At 43.2% G+C, this 26,522-nt stretch overlaps 1 protein-coding gene across 4 annotated transcripts in view; it reads right to left on the reverse strand.

Moving 5' to 3' along the window:
- Nucleotides 1-7,553, reverse strand: part of LOC109920575 (rho guanine nucleotide exchange factor 25-like) — a 41,543-nt gene extending 33,990 nt beyond the window's left edge. Inside the window, exons 1-3 of one of the 4 annotated variants that reach the window (XM_048599026.1) lie at nt 7,435-7,548; nt 7,289-7,295; nt 6,472-6,576 (exon numbers count right to left, since the gene is read on the reverse strand). In XM_048599026.1, the coding sequence (XP_048454983.1) occupies nt 6,472-6,539 (68 nt within the window). In that variant the 5' untranslated portion in view covers nt 6,540-6,576; nt 7,289-7,295; nt 7,435-7,548. Of the gene's footprint in view, nt 1-6,471; nt 6,577-7,288; nt 7,296-7,434 lie in introns of all 4 variants that reach the window. The other 3 variants (XM_048599025.1, XM_048599024.1, XM_048599023.1) reach the window with 3 other exon arrangements.
- Between the last annotated feature and the right edge of the window lie 18,969 nt (nt 7,554-26,522).

The raw sequence follows: 26,522 nt of genomic DNA on the forward strand, positions 1-26,522 counted from the left end.
AGGAGCTGCTCCTGCAGCTTGCATTGGGCTTCACTGCAGCAAGTCTAGACTGCAATATTAGTGTAAGAACAAGATGATGCATTGATATGGTAAGCAAGTGGATGGTCAGGTTCACTTTTATGGACAGAATGGAGGCATTCCATAAAGTGGTCACCCAGACTACATTTGATCACACAGTTATTGAAAGGCTGCATAATGAGCAGCAAATACTGTGGGCTAGATTGCAAGAAACACATGTGAATCACTGATTCACCTGGAAAGTGTGTTGGGACTTTGGACAATGAGGAGGAAGGTGGTAAAAGGGCAAGGATCACACCTCTGCAATGTGCGATGAGGGTCAAGTAGTAATGAGGTATTGTGAGTGATTGAAGAGTGGAAGTGTCACAGAGGGAGTAGTCCCTACAGAATGCTGACAACGGAGGGAAAGATATGTTTGATGGTGGCAGCCTGCTGGAGGTGGCTGAAATGATGGAGGATGATTATTTGAAAGCAGAGACTGATGCAATAGGAATTGAGGATGAGTAGTACCCTACTGCTGTTCCAGGAGGGAGGGAAGGGGTGAGTGCAGAAAGTACGTTGGACACATCCTCTCAACTCTGGTGGGGCAAAATCTACAGTTTAGGAAAAAGGAAGACATGCTGGAAGCAATTTCTGACCCCGTTATTCTCGTCCTCTGGATATAATAAATAGAATTCCATTAGTCTTTTTGTACTATCCAGAACATTTTAATGCTCTATGTACATGATCCCCAAATCTCTTTGGACTTCCATGGCTTCTGACCTTTTACTGTTTAGAGCGGATTCTGGTCTATCATCTTTCGGCTCAAAGTGAATGCTCTCATATATGCTTACATTGCAATTCATTTGTCACAATTTTGTTCATGATGAGCTTAAACCATTCAAGGTGTACTGTCATTTTACTTTCATTGTAGCTTCTAACAAATTCTACTGGACTAGCTAGCCTATAATTCCATTTTTCCTTTCACTTAAATAGTGGAGTTACATGTCCAGATTTTCAACTGAAAGGACAATATGGGTGGTACAGTGGCTCAGTGGTCAGCTCTGCTACCTCACAGTGCCAGGGACTCAGGTTCAATTCCTCCTTCAGGTGACTGTCTGTGTGGAGTTCACACATTCTCCCAGTGTCATGTGGGTTTCCTCCGGGTGCTCTGGTTTCCTCCCACAGTCCAAAGATGTGCAGGTTAGGTGGATTGGCCATGCTAAATTGCCCACAGTGTTCAGGGATGTGCAGGGTGGGTGGATTAGCCATGGGAAATGCAGGGTTACAGGGATGGGGTAGGGGGATGAGTCTGGGTGGGATGGTCTTCGGAGGGCTAGTGTGGACTCAATGGGCCAAATGGCCTGTTTCCACACTGGAGGGAATTAATTATTGTAGGGCTGGTTCCTGACTTGATTGTAGTTTGTAATGTCCATGTCCTCAACTATTCTCTTTCAAACTTGGGGGTGAAAACCATTTAGCCCCAGAGATTTGTCGAGCCACAGTAGAATTACATTCTTCATTACACTTCATTTGACAATGTTAATTTGTGTTTGTGCGTGGCCCCAATCCTGATTTAACTATTAGCTTCCTTGACATATCTTACATGTTATTTTCTTCCTCATCTACAAACACTTACACTAACGGTTGAATCTTACAGTTTTTTGGCTAAGTTGGGTTGGTGGAGTGATTCTCACTGTGAGACTGAGTGAGTTTTCTTGCCACATCTTAGCAAACTCACCACATTAATTGGCATTTCAGCCCTTATGGTGAATAGCATGTCCCATTTCTACGCCATCTTATCACATGCATTTCCTACAGCAACCTGCCACTTACATGTAGATCCTGGAATTCCCTGGCATTCCTGGCACCAATGACATATTTAAAAGGCCTTTGTGCACCTGGGCACGCACTGTCAATCTAAAGCTGCCCTGCCCAGTTTCTGACCTTTGCCCCAGACATGGCAGACAGGGGGATATTGGTGCCCTTGCTTTGTGGGCATGGTTTTAGAGATCCTGCTGGACAGGATGGTACACAGGCAGGTCTTTCTTTTCCCCCAGGACCAGCGGTGGAGGCAACAGCACCCAGATCGTGCCCATCTGATCTGAAGTTGCTATCCAAGTTAGAGCAGTTTTAGCCATCTGGAGGAGTACCCAGAACTGTAGGAAGGAGGTCAATGCCCTTCTCCACTCTGCCAAGATAAGTGTCACCACCTTCTCTCTGATACCCCACACTCTCTATCTCTACAACTCGATCAACTTCCTACCAAGTTTCATGCTCCAACTCTCTCACTAATGCATTCAAAGCTTCCCCACTCGCCTTCATCCACTCAAACCTGTAACACTACGAACTCTGCATGCCCTCTGTTTGGCCTGTTCACTTGCTCAGGATACCTCCCCACCTGCATCAACAGTAGTAGTTGTGCCACCTACTTTCATCTCCTGCAATACTCACCTCTCTCCCTCATTCCAGAAGCAAACCAGTCCACATCTTGCCCAATGCCACCACTCATCTAGCCATAGCCCACACTGCACAGAGTCTGATAAGATTTTGCCCAAATTGTTGAATATTTTCAGCATTCCCTTGTTTTCATTTATATTATCACTATTATAGATATGATATATAATATGATATAATAGCTTTTAGGGGATATACATGGCTTTTGACCAACTTCTATTTCTTAATATAATTGTCAACGATTTTGCCATTTCTTTTGTTACTTTTACTACTTCAATGTTAAGTTGAAGATGTTAACTGGCATATGTTCACAGATGATGTGCAACAGATGGGTTAAAGAAGCACAGTCATTTCCTATAGAATGATACTAGACAAAAAAAACACAAAAGAACTACAGATGCTGGAAATCAGAAACAGAAACAAGCTGCTGGAAAATCTCAAGAGGTCTGGCAGCCTTTGAGGAGAGAAATTAGAGTTAACATTTCAGGTCCAATGACCCTTCTTCGGAACTAGGATCTGGCCAACATCTCTGCCTTAGGCTTGCTACAGTGTTCCAGCAAAGCTCAGGGCAAGCTGGAAGAACAGCATCTCATTTTCCATTTGGGAACCTTGCAGCCTTCTGGACTTAATATAGATTTTAGGGTTTGACCACGTTTTCCCAATACTTTCCCCAATCCCCACACACCAGAATTTATCATTACACAGACTGCTACCACACACTACCCATTGTCAGCCACTAATTGTCTCTCCTTGCACAGAGAGATCTGGGTGTTCAGGTCCATTGTACCCTGAAGGTGGCAACGCAAGTCGATAGAGTGGTCAAGAAGGCATACGGCATGCTTTCATTCATCGGACGGGGTATTGAGTACAAGAGTTAGCAGGTCATATTACAGTTTTGTAGGACTTTGGTTCGACCACATTTGGAATACTGCGTACAGTTCTGGTCGCCACATTACCAAAAGGATGTGGATGCTTTGGAGAAGGTGCAGAGGAGGTTCACCAGGATGTTGCCTGGTATGGAGGGCACTAGATATGAAGAGAGGTTGAGTAGATTAGGATTATTTACATTAGAAAGATGGAGGATGAAGGGGGACCTGATTGAGGTCTACAAAATCATGAGAGGTATAGACAGGGTGGATAGCAAGAAGCTTTTTCCCAGAGTGGGGGATTCAATTACTAGGGGTCATGATTTCAAGGTGAGAGGGGAAAAGTTTAAGGGAGATATGCGTGGAAAGTTCTTTACACAGAAGGTGGTGGGTGCCTGGAACGCGTTGCCAGCGGAGGTGGTAAAGGCGGGCACGATAGCATCATTTAAGATGTGTCTAGACAGATACATGAATGGGCAGGGAGCAGAGGGATACAGATCCTTGGAAAATAGGCAAGAGGTTTAGATAGAGGATCTTAATTGGTGCAGGCTTGGAGGGCCGAAGGGCCTGTTCCTGTGCTGCAATTTTCTTTGTTCTTTATTAGCAGCTATTCATTCCTCAGACTGACCTTAACCACTCCTTTGTCTGTCCAACTATTTTTCTCTGTCTTTGGGCTCTACATCTAGCTATCGTTTACTCTACCCTCTCCCCCCAACCGATCTTCTGTATAAATACATCCTTTTCCTAGCTACCATCAATTCTGAAGAAGTGTCTCTGGACCTGAACCGTTAACTCTGATTTCTCTCCACAGGTGCTGCCAGACCTGCTGAAATTTTACAGCAATTTTCTGTTTTTGTTCCTATAGAATGATGCATGGCAAATAGAGAAGAACAAGGAAAGTATGAGGAATTTACACATTCACTCAAAACTGAAACAGTTTTGGGCAGTTAGAGTAAGAAAAAAGGAAATGTGTTGCTGTGCCAAAATCCTGGAATTCTCTTCCTAAGGGCATTGTGGGTCTACCTACAACATGTGGACTCCAGTGATTCAAGAAGACAGCTTGCTACCACCTTCTCAAGGGCAGTTAGGGACAGGCAATAAATGCTGGTCCAGCCAACACACCCAAGTCCCATAACTGAATGAAAGAAAAATAAAGACATGCCCAGGTGAAGACCATTTCTCTTATGTTGAGATTTTCAATCAAGTGACCTCTTTCTGTGTTGTAAACATCTTTGGTTCCATATTTCTACGATATAAACCCTAAGGAAACAAATATGGACATTTGCAGTAGTGCATGGTTTGCCCTCAATTATCACATGCAAAAAGTAGTAGGTAAAAAATCTACAATTCCATCTCTTAGCAACCATTGAGCCAATAAATAAAGCAATGCATCTTCCCATGTCCTGAATGATATGGAATATGTTGAGAGATTTGGGAAAATCATTTGAGATTTTGAGCGAGGCTCTTCTTGACATTGAGATTGGAAAGTTGCATTTTCTGGACAAGTCCAGGACATCGAGATGAGATTCTTGTTAATGAGCAACACGAGGCTTATTAATAGGGATTACTTCACATTTTTTCTTAATCTCACCTCATAAATATGCAATTTCCTATTCTCCCATCTGCCAGAGAGAAACTAGACATCGAGAATTCTTGACATGAAAGTCAGAGCAGTTTTCTGGCAATTTGAGCATGCTGCCATTGCTTTGAACCTCAGTCTTGGACTCCTGGCACCAACATCTCAGGGTCCACTGTATGGGCGGCAACTGCATGCACCCTACATCCATTGACCTTGGTATCTGCCACATATCAATCTCACTGAACCCTCATGGCATATTTCTGAGTTTCTGCACTTTAATGCTGCACTTTGGAGCACAGTGGCACCTCTTGTTGGAATACTGCTACAAGGACATTGTGAGAGCTTGGACAGTCATCCAGATTGGACCTGGCTCCATGTCAGGGTCGCTTACTCACTCATTTTGAGGCTACTTCAATGCTCACAGCATCTCTACTCTGCCTTACCTCGACATTTTACACTTTGCCCTCTCAGCCAGAACTAACAGATTCTTGGTACTTCTGTCTTGACTTGGCTTTTAGTGCAGATACAAAGCCAGACAGCTTGTCATTCCTGTCAACAGTGATCAGTCAATGGAGTGGTTATGTATCCCGGCACATAAGTCATTATCAATCCAGGGGCTTGAGCAAGATCAGTCCATTGCTCCGGGCAGTCAGGGTCATTAAAATATGAGGAAGCAAATGTGGTCACTCATCACCCAGCTTAGCTCATTCTGCCCTGTGTGGGTGACATGTTGTTGGCAATAATGACTATGATGGAGCATGAGTCTTTGTGGGAGCTGGGTACAGTAACAGAGAAAGAATGAGTGTGAGGTAACAGAGAGAAGATAGGTGGGATGCTCAGCCAGGCAGAGCAGCAAAGTTCATTCACCTTCTACCTCCACTGGTGGGCATTCCTCCAGATAGCGGAGACTGCATTGATCGAGTGGCAATCTCTCACTAGGCTGACAGTATCTGGTGTTGTGGAGTCCTCTGCCAGTCCTGAGGAAAGGGACAGCCTTCCTCTACACCATCCCTTCCATCAGCACCTCCATGTCCCTCTCCGCAAAGCGGAGAGTCAATTTTGCTTTGTTAGCCAGCTCTGAGGCAAACGTCTCAAACTGTGCAGGACAGCTCCAACTGACAATGCTTTACCACGTGTACAATGACTTTTTAAAGATGGGCTAGTACCAGGCATAAGGGAACATCCTAAGTGGGGTAAGTACTTTCACTGACAGAGAGTGAGAAAATTGAGCTAGCATTGATGAGCGGGGTGCCTTTGTGACATGGCACAATGAGGGGAGTTCAGGAAGATTGTATGAGAAATTCACTAGGCCTCACAGAGAGAAAGCCTCCAGGAAACTTGACAAAAGTGACACTTAGCCAGTTTTTGGTGAGATTCAACACGAAGGTTTGATTTTGGTTCAATATCAGATAATGTATGTTGAATTTTCTTACTGCTCTGCCACTATTTCAAAATGGCAAACAATTACATGTCTCCAAACATATTCATAGCATGTAGGCAGTACAGTGTTAATATTCAGTTAATATTTAGTGTTGTATTTCACTTAGAAAGTTATAAAGAAAATTAGTTTACTTTCTGCCTTTAAGTCCTTTGGCTTGTTTTTCTTCATCATGATCTCCAGGTAATGTTGAAGAATTCATGAAGAATGGTTGAGATATAGCAGTCTGATCCTAGAATCTAAAAGAGAATGAAGATTCACATTAAAAATTTGTCCTATTTTAATAAAAATGAGCATTGATTATATTTTTGGTTACTGCATGTGGGCAGAATTGAAAATGGGCAGAAGGATTATTCATATGATTACCCCACCCTCTTCAATTATAATACATAGAAACTTCATATTGTCTGTTCAGTATAACGATATTTATGTGCATACAGCTATAGCCACCTTGTTCATTGACTGCACACATCAGGGGGCCCTATATTGTTATTTGCTAGCACCACTGCAAGCTAGTTTGTAGCTTTTAAATGGATGACATAATTGAGAATAGTAACATGCAAGAGTCAACAATGGCTGACAATGGGAGAGAGCGAATACCAAGGCTTGATTCTTAGCTTGTGCTGATATTGAGAACAGCTGATCTGCTGTTAATGTTCTCAACACCCTGATTTAGAACAGAGGAAAATGGAAACAACTATGGGTTTTCCTATGTATAGTGGGCCTTTATTCCTTCTGGAATACATTTGTGCGTATATCAGATAAGCATAGGAACAAGCATAAAACTTTCATTGTCTAGGATCAGCAATAAACTAATGTTACTGGTTTGGTGTATTGCTGCTATCTCTTTTCCTACTTCAGAACCTCATGTAGATTACTACATATCCACACTTTGTAATGGAGACAGCTTTCAGGATTCTGGCAACCCGCACATTTATCCACAGCTCTTACCTTCATTCTCCCATTGTGGGATTTGATTTATTTGGAAGCAAACAAGGGGAAACAATTACAAATTAATTTGGCAACCATTACCATTATTTGTTTGGCTCCTTTAAAATATTAATAACTATTTTCCCGTTACAAAGCAATAATAATACCTTCCTTTGACCATGCAACGGATTCAGCCAATCTGCATAAAAAGTGATTTCTCGCAGTCAAACTTACATCCTAACTCTAACTTTAAACACACGATTGAGTTTTACTGCAGTCTGTTTAATAGTTTCTGAAGCTGAAGTGAAAGTAAATTACAGCAGATATCACATGACGATGGCAAGTCAGAAGTGAACAAATATGCAAATAAATTTCTCCAAACATCCCCATTTAATGAAGAAAACTTTGTATGTATTATCATTTGGAGTTATAAGGCACGCAATACATGAATAACAAGAATTATTATTCATAATAAACCTGCAATAATGCAAACTGTTGTGATCTGGCATACTGACCTCTACATTGCGGAGGCTGAGTGCCAGGTCTTCCTATCTCTCCCTTGACCATGACTCCAGTGAGCATCAGGCTCCTGTAGGCATGATGGCCACCAATTTCATTGTATCCGGTACAACAAGGTGCAGGGCTGGATAAACACAGCAGGCCAAGCAGCATCATAGGAGCAGAAAGGCTGACGTTTCGGGCCTAGACCCTTCATCAGAAAAGAGGGAGGGGAAGGGGGTTCAGAAATAAATAGGGAGAGAGTGGGAGGCAGATAGAAGATGAATAGAGGAGAGGATAGGTGGAGAGGAAACAAACAGGTCGAAGAAGTGGGGATGGAGCCAGTAAAGGTGAGTGTAGGTGGGGAGTTAGGGAGGGGATAGGTCAGTCCAGGGAGGATGGACAGGTCAAGGGGGCGGGATGAGGTTAGTTGGTAGGAGATGGGGGTGTGGCTTGAGGTGGGAGGAGGTGATAGGTGGGAGGAAGAACAGGTTAGGGAGGCGGGGACGAGCTGGACTGGTTTTGGGATGCGGTAGGGGGACGGGAGATTTTGAAGCTTGTGAAATCCACCCCAACCTTAAGTTTACCTGGACCATCTCTAATACCTCTCTCCCCTTCCTGGACCTCTCTGTCTCCATATCGGGCAACCACCTAGAAACCGATATTCATTTCAAGCCCACTGACTCCCACAGCTACCTAGAATACTCCTCCTCCCACCCACCTTCCTGCAAAAATGCTATCCCCTATTCCCAATTCCTTCGCCTCCGCCGCATCTGCTCCCAGGATGAGGCATTCCACTCCCGTACATCTCAGTTGTCCTTGTTTTTCAAGGAACGTAACTTCCCCCCCTCAGTGGTCAAGAACGCCCTCAACCGTGTTTCCCACATCTCCCGCAACTCATCCCTCACACCCCGTCCACTCAATAAGAACCAAAAAAGAATCCCCCTCATCCTCACGTACCACCCCACCAACCTCCGGATCCAACGCATCATCCTCCAACACTTCCGCCATCTGCAATCCGACCCCACCACCAAAGACATCTTTCCTCCCCACCCTTATCTGCTTTCCGGAGGGACCACTCTCTCCGAGACTCCCTTGTCCGCTCCACACTCCCCTCCAGCCCCACCACACCCAGCACTTTTCCCTGCAACCGCAGGAAGTGCTACACCTGCCCCCATACCTCCTCCCTCACCCCCATCCCAGGCCTCAAAAGACTTTCCACATCAAGCAGATGTTCACCTGCACATCTGCCAATGTGGTATACTGCATCCACTGTACCCGTTGTGGCTTCCTCTACATCGGGGAAACCAAGCGGAGGCTCGGGGACTGCTTTGCAGAACACCTACGCTTGGTTCGCAATAAACAACTGCACCTCCCAGTCACGAACCATTTCAACTCCCCCTCCCATTCCTCAGACGACATGTCCATCCTGGGCCTCCTGCAGTGCCACAACGATGCCACCCGAAGGTCGCAGGAACAGCAACTCATATTCCGCTTGGGAACCCTGCAGCCCAATGGTATCAATGTGGATTTCACAAGCTTCAAAATCTCCCCTTCCCCTACTGCATCCCAAAACCAGTCCAGCTCGTCCCCGCCTCCCTAACCTGTTCTTCCTCCCACCTATCCCCTCCTCCCACCTCAAGCCGCACCCCCATCTCCTACCAACTAACCTCATCCCACCCCCTTGATCTGTCCGTCCTCCCTGGACTGACCTATCCTCTCCCTAACTTCCCACCTACACTCACCTTTACTGGCTCCATCCCCACCTCTTCGACCTGTTTGTTTCCTCTCCACCTATCCTCTCCTCTATCCATCTTCTATCTGCCTCCCACTCTCTCCCTATTTATTTCAGAACCCCCTTCCCCTCCCCCTTTTCTGATGAAGGGTCTAGGCCCGAAACGTCAGCCTTTCTGCTCCTATGATGCTGCTAGGCCTGCTGTGTTCATCCAGCCCTGCACCTTGTTGTCTCGGATTCTCCAGCATCTGCAGTTCCTACTATCTCTCATTGTATCTGGTGATCCCTCCCTTACTGCCTCCAAGCTCATTGTCCCCCTACTCTGTATGGTCCACTTCCACCTTCACAAAATCCACAAACAGGACTGTTAGGACAGATCCATTGTTTCTGCCTGCTCCTGCCCCACAGAACTTATCTATCTTTTCCTACCTTGATTCAATTTTTTTTCCTCATCCAGGTCCTCCCCACTTACATCCGTGATTCTTCTGGCACTTTACTTGAGTTTCAGAACTTCCAGTTCACGGGCACCAGCTGCCTCCCTTCACCATGGACGTGCAATCCCTCTACACGTCCATCCCTCATCGGGATGGTCTCAGGGCTCTCTGCGTCTTTCTGGAAAAATGGCCTGAACTGTCCGCATCCACCACCATCCTCCTCCACCAAGCCAATCTTGTCCTCACTCTGAACAGTTCTTCCTTTAACTCCTTCCACTTTCTTCAGGCTAAAGGTGTGGCTATGCATGCCCACATAGGCTTCAGCTATGCCTGTCTCTTTGTGGGGTCCATGGAACATCCCTTCTTCTAATCTTACTTGGTTCCCTCCCTACAACTTTTTCACTGATACATCCATGAAGTCATTGCAGCTGCTTCCCTCTTTTGTTTTGATCTGGAAAAATTTAGCAATTTTGCTCCCAATTTCTACTCTGCGATAGGGTCCGCTGGTCCTCACTTACCACCGGCCAAAGGATCATTAACTGATATTTACACCACTTCCAGCAATATGTAATCACCAGACATATATTCCCCTCCCTTGTCAGTCTTCTGCAGGGACGGTTCCCCCTGGGTCACCCTGGTCCACTCCTGCTTCACTCCCAAAGAACCCCACAGCCCCATGGCACCTTCCCATGCAACAGCAGAAGGTGTAACATCTGCCCATTTACTTCCTCCCTCTTCACTATCCAAGGTGCCAGACACACCTCCAGGTGAAGCAACGATTTAACTGCACTTCACTCAATCTAGTCCACTGTATTCACTGCTCACAATGTGGTGTCCTCTATATTGGGAGATGAAACACAGGCTGGGTGACCATTTTGCAGAACACCTATATTCTGTCTGCAAAAAAAATCCCGAACTTCCAGATGCCTGACACTCCAATACACCACCATGTTCCCTGGCCAAGTTTTCAGTCTCAGGCTTGCTGCAGCACTCCAGCAAAGCTCAGTGCAAGCCGAAAGCACAGTATCTCGTTTTCCACTTGGGGGCCTTGCAATCTTAAGGATTCAATATCAAGTTTAGTAATTTTAGGGCTTGAATGCCTTCTTCCATGTCCTTTGCCCACCTTCCAGCACAATGCATTTTCACCTACTCATGGTTTTCTCCTTCCCTGGCTTACCACTATGCATCTCTTTGTCTAACTGTCTTTCTCTCCCTCCGGGCTGTGTCTCTACCCACCATCTCACTCCTTTACCCTTCCTCCCCCACCCACAACCTGTCTTCAGCATACATACCACTCTTTCCTAGCTACTACTAGTTCTAACGAAGGATTACTGGATCCAAAATGTTAATTCTGACTTCACTCCGCAAATGCTGCCAGACCTGCTGAGTTTCTCCGGAAGTTTCTGTTTTTATTTCATTTTTCAAGCCATGTGTCCATTCACTCAATGTTCCTATTTCTATTCTCATTCACACATGGTCCAGAGAGCAATTCTGAGATTACTGCCTTAGAGGCACTGCATTTCAGACTATTGCCTAGCTCCCGAAGTTCAAATTTCAGGACCTCATCCCTCTTTCTATTTATGTCATTGGTATCAATGTGAACATTGACATCTGACCCTTTATCTTTTTTTTATTCATTCATGGGATGTGGGTATCGCTGGCTAGGCCAACATTTATTGCCATCCCTAACTACCTAGAGGGTAGTTAAGAGTCAACAATGTTATGTCACATGTAGACCAGGTAAGGATAGTAGAGAGGAAGGGTCACTGGACCCGAAACGTTAACTCTGTTTTTTCCTTCACAGATGCTGCCAGACCTGCTGAGCTTTTCCAGCAACTTTGTTTTTGTACCTTACAATGGGTGTTGCTTTCATCATAGCTATGGCATAATAAAGTTATTCACTTGCATAACTGGGAAATTTGTCTGGGAAATGTTAAACATGTTGGGAATACATTCTTTTATGTCAGGACTATGAAGAACTGGAATATGGGACAGTTTGGACATTCTGTATTGAAAGGGTTTGGAAGGGACATGTGATTTCTGGGTGCTGTGTTCTGCAATGGTTACTGAAGTCAAAGTTTAATGTGTGCAGGTTGCCACCTGCAGCTTTGGTTGGAGATCAGATCACTTTTGGGAAAATGGACAAAGAAGCTTTTAAGAGCTGGGTTTTATGACTTTAATTGCTTGACAAACTTGATTTGAAAATATGATGCCCTGTACTGAAGGTTGCCTAGCAACGGTATACACACTAAAGTTTGTTTTAGTACACACCTAGGTGGGTCAGTTGAGCAACAAATCAGGAAGCTGGCAGCAAAAATAGAAAGATCCCTCTGTCACCTTTTAACAGGACAAGCTGCATAGATCTCTCTCAGTAAAATATCTTCTGGGAATATTAGAAAGTCTTATAATTAACTTCCTTTGAGATTCTGGAAGCTGAACTGTTACTTTCAATCAAAAACCTAAGTCTCACTGACTCTGTTTTAAGCTGAAGTCTGATTAAAGATATCCCTTCAATTCTGTGGCTATCATCATTGCAATCTCAATGAAAGGAAATCAACTAGATTGTGACACGACTTCCCTTTTAGTATCCTTTGAGTTTGGACTCTTGGCCCCACTGGGGTATTTCCCCATTTGCCGTTGTTTTAAAAACCCAAATTGTCTTGCAAAGTTGCATTGTTTTGTCTGTTGTGTGACTGTATGCTTTTGCGACGATATGGCTATAGTTGATTCTGTATAGTAACCTAGTTGCTAACTAGTTCATTTAGTGAAAGTATAAGTTTGTTTGTAATAAACAAATTATTTTTGAGCTTTTAAAAGATTACTGGTGATAGTTTCTTTTGTTCTGGACAGTAATAAAAAGAAACAAATTGACCATTTTGCTGATTAATTAAAACTTTTGTTGCAGCTTATGACCATAAGAATTAGGACAAGAGTAGGCCGTTTGGCTGACAAGCCTACTGTACCATTCAGTAGGATCATGGCTGATCCGTCTATTCTCACGTCCACTTTATTCTGGAAATTTGCCCTCTGATCCTAGGCTCTCCCATGAGGGGGATCATCCTCTCAGCATTTACCCTGTCAAGCCCATTAAGAACCCCATATGTTTCAATGAGATTACCTGTCATTTTTCCAAACTTCAATGAGTAAAGTCTCAGTCTGTGTAGTCTTCCTTCCATAGCAGGGATGATTTGAGTGAACCTTCTCTGAACTACCTCCAATGAAATAATATCTTTCCTTAAATAAGGGAACCAAAACTGCTCACAATACTTCCGATGTGATCTCACCAGCACTTTGTACAGTTGCAGTAAGACCTCCATACTCTTGGACTCCAAACCCTTTGAATTAAGGGCCAACATTCCATTAGCCTCCCTGATTATCTGTTGCACCCGCGTTCTGGCTCTCTGTGTATCATGTACTCTCAAGTACCTGCAGCTTTCTGCAGTTTTCTCAATTTAAATAATGCTCTTGTTCCTTTATTCTCCCTTCCAAAATGAACAACTTCACATTTTCCCATTCCATTTGCCAACATTTTGTACACCAACCTCACCTATCAATAACTCTCTGGAAACTGTATCCCTCTTGCAACTTGCCTTCCCAACTATTTTTGTGTCATTTGCCAATTTGTCTATGGTATATTTGCTTCCTTCCATCAATATATATTGTAAATTTGTGGAATAGCAGCCTTGACTGCCAACATGGTCCTCTCACCACAGTCATAACAAGGCTAAGCAAAAAAAAATCTAAATGCAAAACATTGATCATTTCTAAGAAATAACTAATTAAAAAAAGAAAGGAGGATCCACACGAACTAGCATGTGCTCCTTGACTGATAATGGCTTTGGACACTGGCCATCTAGAATATCAGGGTATTCAAACAAAGATTCTGGGCCCCCTAGAATTGCAGGCACTAGTGATCAGCACCATATACACTGCCCCTTCCCAGGTCCCACCTTTCCTGCTCACCAACCACAGAAGTGCCAGTTGGCGTAGGTCTCTCCCACTTATGAGTCTTCAGCAGTCCCACTGTGGGAAAGGTCACGACCTGAACATGTAAAACTGCAGTGTAGACTGTGGGACTGATGCCCAGTAAAAGATGTCCAATTTTATAGACCCCTGCCACCAACTAACCTGTCCCTAGGTGTGCGCGTGGTTTGGCAGTGTGGTGTGGAGCTGTAAAGTTCCAGCCTTAGTAGCCGATAAAATACTTGCCTGTATATATGTGGCCATATGTAAGATATAGAAATCGGACCCAAGAATACAGTTAGGCACTGAGATTGTGGTCCTAGCGCAGTACGCAGCTGGTGCATTTTCCAACTTACTCTCAGTCAATACCAGCAGAGGACTATTGATTCACAGGTTTAGAGTTAAAATGCATATTTGTTAGGCTTCTACATTTTTTTTCACTGAGTTAAAGCAAACAAGTAACCAAGTATTTCTTTTAAAAGATTTAAGAGTCCATTCAGAACATTGCTAGCAGATGGAGAGCAGACTGAAGTCACAGAATGAAATTTGACTTATAATAGATCATAAGCAGCTTTTCATAAAGTAACCACTGGCTGATGTTGAAAAATACAAAATACTTAGAGAACAACGAGCTAAATTTGTCTAGGCAAAATTTGCAAACATAAGACAAGGAAATATTTTCAGTTCAATGCTTGGGGTGAAAACTTACCAAGACAGTTTGAAAACACAAGCACAGTTGACTCTAAGTTTTCCAGTTAAGGTTCAGCCTGCAGAGAACTACAGCAGCAGCAAATTAATTAGTTTCAATAGAGGGAATAGGAGGAAATGTGCGTAGTTATATGTGTGTTGCTTTTATGAAATTTCCATAGTAAATATTATTAATTTGTTTTCAGCAAAGGCAAAAAAAAAGCATAATGGTTTGCATATATTTTACATGTTTCTTACTAGAATAACCATTGTATCAACTACAATGAATATGCATAGAATCCATATTTTAATCAACAAGTTACATAATGCAATTGCATTCTGAATAGAATAAAGCCTCAACTATATTCAGTAGCAGCAAATAACATAAAGGAAGATTAAATTTAAATCTTCAGAGACGGTCATAGGGAACAGAGCAGAGGACGCAGTAAAAAAAATTAGGTCCATTTTGCTTTTCATTCTGATTGATCTGTGATTATAATACCATTGGTTTAAGTTCCTGCTGGTCTCTGGTGATAGCGTCTGTATTAAATTAAAACCAAAGTACTGTGATGTATTTAGAACAGTCATTACATTTTAAATGGTTTCTAAACTTGACAGATAAATCTTTCACGGCCTACTATTGTAAGAGTAATATGATATAACATGGTGGAGAGCAGGATGAACACAGCAGGCCAAGCAGCATCAGAGGAGCAGGAAAGCTAATGTTTCGGGTCAAGACCCTTCTTCAGAAATGGTGGAGGGGAAGGGGATTATGAAATAAATAGGGAGAGAGGGGGAGGCAGATAGAAGATGGATAAAGGAGAAGATAGATGGAGAGGAAACAGACAGGTGAAAGAGGCGGGGTTGGAGCGAGTAAAGGTGAGAGTAGATGGGGAGTTAGGGAGGGGATAGGTCAGTCCAGGGAGGATGGACAGGTCAAGGAGGCGGGATGAGGCTAGTAGGTAGGAAATGGGTGTGGGGCTTGAGGTGGGAGGAGTGGATAGGTGGGAGGAAGGACAGGTTAGGGAGATGGGGACGAGCTGCAAACCCCACCTTCCTGCAAAAAGGCCATCCCCTATTCCCAATACCTTCGCCTCCGCCGCATCTGCTCCCGAGATGAGGCATTCCACTCCCGGACATCCCAGATGTCCTCATTTTTCAAGGACCGGAACCTCCCCTCCACAGTGGTCGAAAATGCCCTCGACCATGTCTCTCGCATTTCCTACAACTCATCCCTCACACCCCCTCCCCTCAATAACAACATAAACAGAATCCCCCTCGTCTTCACGTACCACCCGACCAACCTCCGGATCCAACACATCATCCTCCGGCACTTCCGCCATCTGCAATCTGACCCCACTACCAAAGACATTTTTCCCTCCCCACCCTTATCTGCTTTCCGGAGGGACCACTCTCTCCGTGACTCCCTTGTCCGCTCCACACTCCCCACCAGCCCCACCACCCCTGGCACTTTTCCCTGCAACCACAGGAAATGCTACACCTGCCCCTACTCCTCCGCCCTCACCCCCATCCCAGGCCCCAAGAAGACCTTCCACATCAAACAGATGTTCACCTGCACATCTGCTAATGTGGTATACTGTATCCGCTGTTCCCGATGTGGCCTCCTCTACATTGGGGAAACCAAGTGGAGGCTTGGAGACCGCTTTGCGGAACACCTACGCTCAGTTCGCGACAAACGTCTGCACCTCCCAGTCGCGAACCATTTCAACTCCCCCTCCCATTCCTTGGACGACATGACCATCCTGGGCCTCCTGCAGTGCCACAACGATGCCACCCGAAGGTTGCAGGAACAGCATCTCATATTTTGCTTGGGAACCCTGCAGCCCAATGGTATCAATATGGACTTCACAAGCTTCAAAATCTCCCCTCCCCCGACCGCATCCCAAAACCAGACCAGCTCGTCCCCACCTCCCTAACCTGTCCTTCCTCCCACCTATCCACTCCTCCCACCTCAAGTCCCACACTCATCTCCTACGTACTAGCCTCATCCTGCCTCCTTGACCTGTCCTCTCCCTAACTCCCCATCTACTCTCACCTTTACTGGCTCCAACCCCGCCTCTGTCACCTGTCTGTCTCCTCTCCACCTATCTTCTCCTTTATCCATCTTCTATCTGCCTCCCCCTCTCTCCCTATTTATTTCATAATCCCCTTCCCCTCCCCCATTTCTGAAGAAGGATCTAGACCCGAAACATCAGTTTTCCTGCTCCTCTGATGCTGCTTGGCCTACTGTGTTCGTCCAGCTCTACACCTTGTTATATCAGATTCTCCAGCATTGGCAGTTCCTACTATCTCTATTGTAAGAGTAAGCTGTCTTTCAATAATTAATAATGTTGACTTGATTAAGCAAATGAGACCTAAATTGCATTTTTAAAATTCTTGTTAGTTGTAAAACACTGTGTCAAAGGACATGTAACCCATGTCAAAAGTAAAGTCATGGCTTTCTGGTGGTTCTTATGCCTCAAGCTAATGTAAAATGCATTATGCAAAACATTTTCACCGGAAGACACAGCCACGTTTTAAAATGGTTTAGTTTTGTAACTCAAAGTATGTAATAGGCCTATGCATATTAGCTTGTCAGGTTATTTGAGCTTTAATTTGTTTTAGGTGAGGTGTTGGTAGAGTGGTAATATTGCTGGACTAGTAACTCAATGTTAGGCAAATGTTCTGAGGAAAAGGGTTCGAATCACACCTTGGTAGAAAGAGAAATTTGAATTCCATATAAAAAATCTGGAATAAAAAGCTAGCCTAATGGTGACCATGTTGACTGTTAGAAAAAACAATCTGTTTCACTAATGTCCTTTGGGGAAGGAAATCTATCGTCCTTACCTGGTCTTAGTCACATGTGACTCCAGAACCACGGCAAAATAATTGACTCTTAACTGCCCTCTTGATGATTATGCATTGGCAATAAATCTTGGCCTACCAAGTGACATCCACACCCCATGAATTAATTTAAAAAGCACATTTGTTGTAAAGTCACACTGTTTTTTTGCTTCAAGGATATTGATACATTTTGGTTAATACTTAAATGTATCAGTTGGGATACTTGGGTGATATTAGATTATTAGAAGGTGACACTATTTACTCTAAGCAAATATGCATATTGTTGTACTTGTGCTTCCTCATCTTGGTAAAGATCTGTTGATAGATGAAGAGAGACACACATTAAGATTTACAAAGAGAATGATCTCACAAAATGATTTACATATCAAAGAATGAATCAAAAGACAACAGGAACTGATGTCTCTTAAAAAGTATTATTACTTTTAAAGAAACAACTCAGGTTTCTGCTGAGCCAATTCAAGATTAACTATGAACTGTTTGTGCACTAATAAGCCAATTAGTGTTTAGGCCATCTCTGATTATGTGCAGAGGCTAGTAGCTAGCAGGGGGCTAACAAGTGGTAATTCTTGGTTGTTTGGAGCACAGGAAAGGAAGACTGAAGACAGAAGGAAAATGTCAGTCAACAGAACAGAACAGAACAAGAGACATGCACCTAGTCAACTAGTAGTCTGAAGTAGATCAACTAAACACCATTGCTTTTATTGAGCATCAATTTTTTTGGGCTTATTACGATAAACATAATAAATTCCATAAAATGTGTGAAAACATACTCTTACTGGAATGGGTCTCATAATTAATCAGGATGAGTAAACTTTTAGAATACCTTTCTTCAACTTATAATTAAATTTCAAGTGATTTCAGATGTGGTAAGTTTAGAAGGTCTTTCCTTGTTGGGGCCCAAAGGAACAGGATGACTTTTGCAGGCTCAACATGCTGTGTCCTCTGCTATTCCAAGCTGATCTTTCATCCACGAGACCTGAATGCCCCTTTCATATTTACATTACCAGCAGCAGATTGCTGTTTTTGCCAAACTTCATGCCTCTTTTAGCTGTGTGGTTACTAAAAGGCATTCAAATTAGCATTCTTGGTGCAAATTAAAAGCAGCCATGACAGTGCTGCCTCCAAGGCAAATATATCCTTCCTTAGAGAAGGAGACCAAAACTGAGCATAATGCTCCACTGTTATCTCACAAAATACCCCAACACAGTTTTAGCCATACCTCGTTTTTTGGGTACAAAAACAGAAATTACTGGAAAAGCTCAGCGGGGCTGGCAGCATCTGTGGAGAGAAATCAGAGTTAATGTTTCAGGTCAAGTGACCTTTTCTTTTCTGGTGCTCTATCCCATCAATAAATGCCAACTTGCCATTTGCCTTCCTAATTGGTTGCTGAACCTGTAAATTATTTCTCACTATTCCTTTTATGAGTGCACCCAAGTCCCTCTGAACATCAATATTTAAAAGTATCACATTTATTAAAAATATCCTGTGTGTTTATTTAGCGGCCAAAGTAAATTTAATTTTTTTTCAGGGTATGTGGGTGTCAGTCGCAAGGCCAACACTTGTTGCCCATACTTAATTGTCCCTGAAACTGAAAGGCTTGTTAGGCTATTCTGAAAAGTCAGTCATATTGTTGTTGGTTTGGACTGACTTGTTAACCAGAACTGGTAAGGTGAGCTAATCTCTTTCCCAGAGGGACAAGTGAACCAGATGGGTTTAGACAATAATCAATGATAGTTACATGGTTGCCATTACTGAGCTGAACTTAGTAATTCCACATTTCTTTTTGAACTGAATTTAACTTCTACCAGCTGCTGTTGTGAGAACTGAAACCATGCCACCAGAATATTAGCCTTGGCTTAGGAATTATTAGTCCATCGACATTACCAGTATGCCACTGTCTCCTCACAGAGCTAGACAGTTACTCACATATTCTCCATCTTCCACTTGTTGCCACTCATTTAACCTTTCTACATCTCCTACTGACCCTTTGCGTATGTCTCACAACTTAAATGTACTTAGCTTGTATCATCAACATAGTATTTGTGGATAGAAAGTGTACTACGACCAATCTTCTTTTCCTTTGACTAAGTCTAAAGGCATAATAAGAACATAAGAACGAGGAGCAGGAGTAGGCCGTCTGGCCCTTCGAGCCTGCTCTGCCATTCAATAAGATCATGGCTGATCTTTTCGTGGACTCAGATCCACTTACCCGCGTTCTCACCGTATCCCTTAATTCCTTTATTGTTCAAAAAAAATCTACCTTATCTTTAAAAACGTTTACTGAAGTAGGGTCAACTACTTCACTGGGCAAGGAATTCCATAGATTAACAACCCTCTGGGTGAAGAAATTCCTTCTCAATTCAGTCCTAAATCTGCTCCCTCTAATCTTGAGGCTATGCCCTCTTGTCCTAGCTTCACCTGCCAGTGGAAACATCCTCTCTACTTCTATCTTATCTATTCCCTTCATAATTTTATACGTTTCTATAAGATCCCCCCTCAATCTTCTGAATTCCAATGAATATAATCCCAATCTACTCAGTCTCTCCTCATAAGCCAATCCCCTCAACTCCAGAATCAACGTAGTGAACCTCCTTTGCACCCCCTCCAGTGCCAGTACATCCTTTCTCAAGTAAGGAGACCAAAACTGCACACAGTACTCCGGGTGTGGCCTCACCAGCACCTTGTACAGCTGCAACATAACCTCTCTGCTTTTAATTTCAATCCCTTTAGCAATGAAGGACAAAATTCCATTTGCCTTCCTAATTACTTGTTGTACCTGCAGACCTACCTTCTGTGATTCATGCACAAGGACACCCAGGTCCCTCTGCATAGCAGCATGCTGCAACTTTTTACCATTCAAGTAATAATCCTTTTTACTATTACTCCTACCAAAATGTATGACTTCACATTTATTTACATTGTATTCCATCTGCCAGACCTTTGCCCACTCACTCAATGTATCTATGTTCCTCTGCAAAGTTTCACAGTCCTCTGCACACTTTGCTCTGCCACTCATCTTAGTGTCATCTGCAAACTTTGACACCCTACACATGGTCCCCAACTCTAAATCATCTATATAAATTGTAAATAATTGCGGTCCCAACACCGATCCCTGAGGCACACCACTAGTCCCTGACTGCCAGCGAGAATAGCACTCATTTATCCCCACTCTTTGCTTCCTGTTAGTCAACCAATCCTCTATCCATGCTAATACTTTACCCTTAACGCCATGCATCCTTATCTTATGCAGTAGCCTCTTGTGCGGCACCTTGTCGAAGGCCTTTTGGAAAGCTAGGTACACCACATCCACTGGGTTCCCATTGTCCACCTTGCTCGTAATGTCTTCATAGAATTCCAAAAGATTTGTCAAGCATGACCTGCCCTTCATGAACCCATGCTGTGTCTGCCCAACGGGACAATTTCTATCAATATGCCTTGCTATTTCTTCCTTGATAATAGACTCAAGCATCTTCCCCACTACAGAGGTTAAGCTAACCGTTCTATAATTCCCCATCTTTTGTCTACTTCCCTTTTTAAACAGTGGCGTCACATTTGCTGTTTTCCAATCTGCTGGGACTGCCCCAGAGTCCAGCGAATTTTGGAAAATTACCGCCAGTGCACCTGCTATTTCTCCCGCCATCTCTTTTAGTACCCTGGGATGCATTCCATCAGGGCCAGGAGACTTATCAATCCTTCGCTCCATTAGCTTGCCCAACACTACCTCTTCCGTAATAATGATTGTTTCCAGGTCCTCGCCTACCTTCGTCTCTTTGTCAATTTCTGGCATGTTATTAGTGTCCTCCACTGTGAAGACCGATACAAAATACCTGTTCAATGCCTCGGCCATTTCATCATATCCCATAACTAAATTCCCCTTCTTATCCTCCAAAGGGCCAACGTTTACTTTAGCCACTCTTTTTAGTTTTATATATTTATAGAAACTTTTGCTATCTGTCTTTATATTCTGTGCTAGTTTTTTCTCATGTTCTATCTTACTTTTCTTTATAGCTCTTTTTGTGGCTTTCTGTTGACCTTTAAAGTTTTCCCAATCTTCTAGTTTCATGCTGTTTTTGGCCACTTTGTATGCCTTCTCTTTCAATTTGATAGCTTCCCTTATTTCTTTAGACACCCATGGCAGATTACCCCTTTTCTTACAGTCCTTCCTTTTCATTGGAATATACTTTTGCTGAGCACTTTGAAAAATTGCTTTGAAAGTCCTCCACTGCTCGTCAACTGTCCCACCATAACATCTTTGTTTTCAGTCTACTTTAGCCAAGTCCTCCTTCATTCTATTGTAGTTCCCCTTGTTCAAGCACAGGACCCTGGTATTGGATTTTATCTTCACACTCTCCATCTGTATTCTAAATTCAACCATACTGTGATCACTCCTTCCAAGAGGATCCCTAACTATGAGGTCATTAATTATTCCTGTCTCATTACACAGGACCAGATCTAGAATAGCTTGCTCCCTCGTTGGTTCCATTACATACTGTTCAAGAAAGCTATCACGGATACACTCAACGAACTCCTCCTCAAGGCTACCCTGACCGAGCTGGTTCGACCAATCTACATGTAGATTAAAATCCCCCATGATAATTGCTGTACCATTTTTACAGGCATTAGTTATTTCTTTGTTTATTGCCCGCCCCAATGTGATGTTATTATTTGGTGGCCTATAGACTACGCCTATCAGTGACTTTTTCCTCTTAGAATTTCTAATTTCCACCCAAATGGATTCAACCTCATTCTCCATAGAACCTATATCATCTCTCAGCACCGCCCTGATGGCGTCCTTGAATATCAGAGCTACACCACCTCGCTTACCTTCCTGTCTGTCCTTCCGAATAGTCTGGTACCCTTGGATATTTAACTCCCAGTCGTGACTATCCTGTAACGATGTCTCCGTAATGGCTACCAAATCATATTCATTCGCGATGATTTATGCCGTTAACTCATCAACCTTGTTACAAATGCTACGAGCATTCAGGTAAAGTGCCTTTATGCTAGCTTTCTTACCATCATGATTTCCAACATCTCTAATAATATCTCCTGAGTTATCCTTCCTTTTTGCTTCTTTCATAGTCTGCCTTGAACTTCCTCCTGCACACATGCTAACCTGCTGCTTACCTTTTTATTTACCATCATACTCCTTGTCGTTTTCCCTTTCCCTTCCCCCCAACTCACTAGTTTAAAGTCCTAGTGACCACCCTATTTATCCTTTTCGCTAGAACACTGGTTCCAGATCGGTTCAGGAAGAGACCGTCCCATCGGTACAGATCCCTCTGGTTCCAAAACTGATGCCAATGCCCCATGAAATGGAACCCCTCTTTCCCACACCACTCCCTTAGCCACGTGTTTACTTCCCTAATTTTCTTATCCCTAAGCCAATTTGCATGTGGCTCGGGCAGTAATCCGGAGATTATGACCCTCGAGGACCTGTTCCTTAATTTCGTTCCTAGTGCTTGATAATCCCCAAACAGGTCCTCCATCCTCGCCTTGCCTATGTTGTTAGTCCCAACATGGACCACAACAACTGGATCCTCCCACTCCCGCTCCAATATCCTTTCAAGCTGGTCAGAGATGTCCTGCACCCTGGCACCGGGCAGGCAACACACCATGCGGGATTCCCAATCCGGCTTGCAAAGGATACTATCTATCCCCCTAACTATAGAATCCCCTATAACTACCACTTGTCTTTTTGCTCCCCCCTCTTGAATGGCCTTCTGCACCATGGTGCTGTGGTGAGCTGGCTCATCCTCCCCGCAGCCCTTTTCCTCATGCACACAGGGAGCAAGTTTCTCGTACCTGTTGGATAAGGTCAAAAGCTGAGGCTCCTTCACTCCTGAACTCAGGATCCCCCTACCTGCCTCACTTGCAGTCACACCCTGTTGTCCCTGATCACTAACTGAATTTGAATTACTTAATCTACCAGGTGTGACTGCCTCCTGAAACAAAGCGTCCAGGTAACTCTCCCCCTCCCGGATGTGCCACAGTGCCACAGATTCCAGATCTTCAACTCTGAGCCGGAGTTCTTCCAGTAACGAACACTTGCTGCAGATGTGGTCACTGCCGTTCACAATGGGATCAGCCAGCTCCCACATCATACAGCTACAGCAGATCACCGGCCCAGCCATCTCTACTTAGTTAATTACTTTATTACTTTATATCAATTTATGAGTTAAATACTTTCTAATACTTCTCTGCTATGGTCTTTTCAAATAACCAATTAATAGATAAATAAAAAAAAAGTAAATTTTTAACCAATTACACGATACAGAAGAAATAGAAAAAGTATAAAAACCTTACCTTACCGACACCCCAGAGTCCTTTTTTTTGGTTGGAGGAGGAGGGCGGGTGGGAGACACTACACGTTTAGTGTCTCGGGTTCAGCCGCTGCCCAAATATACTCCCGGCAGCCCCCTGGTCCTCGCTGTCGCCTCTCCCACTGCTGCTGATAAATGAAATGGGTTTACTGTGGTAGAAAATCAACTATTGAGTCTTAACAAGAGACTTTTCAGTCTCTGGAATTTCTCAGCCAGATGTTTTCCTCTTTTTGACCATGTTCTGAATCTGTGGACGTTGGTGTGGCTTCCATAGAGTTGTGTACAATCAATCCTTGTTCTCAATCTGCTGATACATCTATTTGTTGATTTAGTTAGATGTCTTTATTCACAGGCTGCGGTACTTGTACTGGTGCAGCAGACATTATCCCATACTCAGTCATAGATTAGTTATTATGATACCTTTATTATAAACTCCAAAGTTTTTGTAATGCTTTGTCCAAAGATATATCTATTATCCACGGAGCTACAAACTACTTCCTCTCATATTTTATAACTCTTTTTATTCCCAATCTCCAATCAGACAGACTGTACTGGTGATCCTCGCAGTACATCTAGTGTTGCTGGTCTAAGTGAAGCCTCCTTTCCTGTGTGTTTTGAAATCCTGCATCAGTGCCTAGCTGAAAAGGGCTGTGTATGTTCTCTGCCCTCCAAGGGAAACTGTTTACTGCAGTCTTTGACATCTTCTCCTGCACATTTGTGACACACTCCTCATGAAGTGCCAGCCTACATATTCTCCTGAGGACCCAACAATTATTTGAGCTGTTGGACAGTATGTTCGTAAGGTGTCACAGTGTTTGCTGGAGGTCTCCTTCTGCTGTGTTCAGAACATAGTAATCTGCCTCAACATTTAAAGGTATGGAAGACATAAATCATGAGAACTAGTAAATCAGGAGTCTGCACAGTGCTGAGTCATTGACACATTGTCAGATTATCCTTGCTTGCACTCTCACATCATTAGTCTCTCTATCTTCCTCCAACACCTCTCCATTATTATCTAGTTATGTTCATCTGCTTCCATTTTTACAGATCAAGTTCATTTGCAATGGTTTCTCTTATCATTCTCATTCTTTTACCTTTGGTATTTTCCAGGGATCTATCGTTGATCCCTTCCTATTTCTCATTTACATGTTGTCCCTCTATAATATCCTCCCTGAAAGTGGAGTGTTAGTTTTCACATATATGCTGATAACCTCCCACTGTATTTGACTGCCATTTATCTTGACTCCTCTACTGTTGCTAAATTATCATCATATTTATCCAGTGTCCAGTGCTGGATGCGCAGATAATTCTTCCAATTAAATATCGAGAAGAATTAAGGTGGTATTTTCATTCCCTAGTCTAAGCTGTATTCCCTAATTAGTGACAAAGTTTGAAATTAAGTCAGCCTATTTATGACCTTGACATCAGTTCTCAGCCTCATATTAAATCCACTCATTTCTACCTCCATAAATCACCCAATCTTGCTGTTTCAGCTCATTTGCTGTTGAAATCCTTATTTGTGCCTCTGTTGCCACTGGAGCAACATTGTCTCTAAGGCAGTTTGGAACTGTGTTGATGAATTGTTTAGTACCTGGTCCCTTTAAATTTGGTTATGCAGTCACTTTAATGAGGCTCAATTGAGCATGGTCTGTGAGGGACATTTTGGGTTAATGGTTAGGCTGCACTTTAGAGAGAGCAATGATCTAGACTTGAGTATTCTTATGTTATAGTTATTTTCATCAACCTGCTTGGACATGTTATGACACATATCCAGGACATGTGGGACTTGAACCCAGACTTTCTAGCTCAGAGTAGGCAATGGCCTAGTGGTAATATCACAAGATTATTAATTCAGAGACCGAGAATAATATTCTGGGGATCTGGGTTCAAACCCTATCATGGCAGATAGCGGAATTTAAATTCAATAATAATTTGGAAATAAGAGTCTAATGACCATGAAACTATTGCCAATTGACAGGAAAAACTCATCTGGTTGACTGATGTACTTTAGGGAAGGAAATTGCTATCCTTACCTGGTCTGGCCTACATGTGACTCCAGACTCACAGCACTGTGGTTGACAATATGGCAATAAATGCTGGTCCAGCCAGTGATTCCCGCATCCCATGAATGAATAAAAAAATGGTAGGGACACCACCACTATACCACAAGATCCTTAGTCCAATGATATTTTCTAATCACGTTAAAATCATGCACCTGGAATCTACTGACCATGACCACATTTGGTTCATTGGTCAGATGGAGAGAGAAAATGATATGGTAAGCTAGCTGACTCTCTTTTGTGCTTAAGAAATTATGTTTCTCCAGACCAAAAAAAAGACAGAAATAAACAAGAAACTAAATAGTATACTCTCTCTTTCTGTCTCTCGTTCTTTCCATCCAGCCTGTAAGTTTGAGCCCTGTCTGCTGATGTATCTTCCATTTGCTGCAAACTGTTTTATAGAACCACCTCTAAAGATGATGACTTCATAACAACTGATTTAAATTGTCTGCTAACATACTTAAATTGTCTCAAAGCCAGATCCAGAGACATCACTGAGCTCAGCCCCAAACCATCAAAGTTATCAATCTACAGGACTACATATCTTTAGGTTTAGATTTAGATTTAGATTTTTATTGTCATGTGTACTCATATACAAAAGTACAGGAGTACAGTGAAAAGTGTATAATGTCACCACACAAGGCACCATCTTGGGTACAACTACCTAGGTAAAGAATTATAAGAACAAGG

The sequence above is a fragment of the Rhincodon typus genome, chromosome 7 (genome assembly GCF_021869965.1).
Source record: "Rhincodon typus isolate 14 chromosome 7, sRhiTyp1.1, whole genome shotgun sequence".
NCBI lineage: Eukaryota > Metazoa > Chordata > Chondrichthyes > Orectolobiformes > Rhincodontidae > Rhincodon > Rhincodon typus.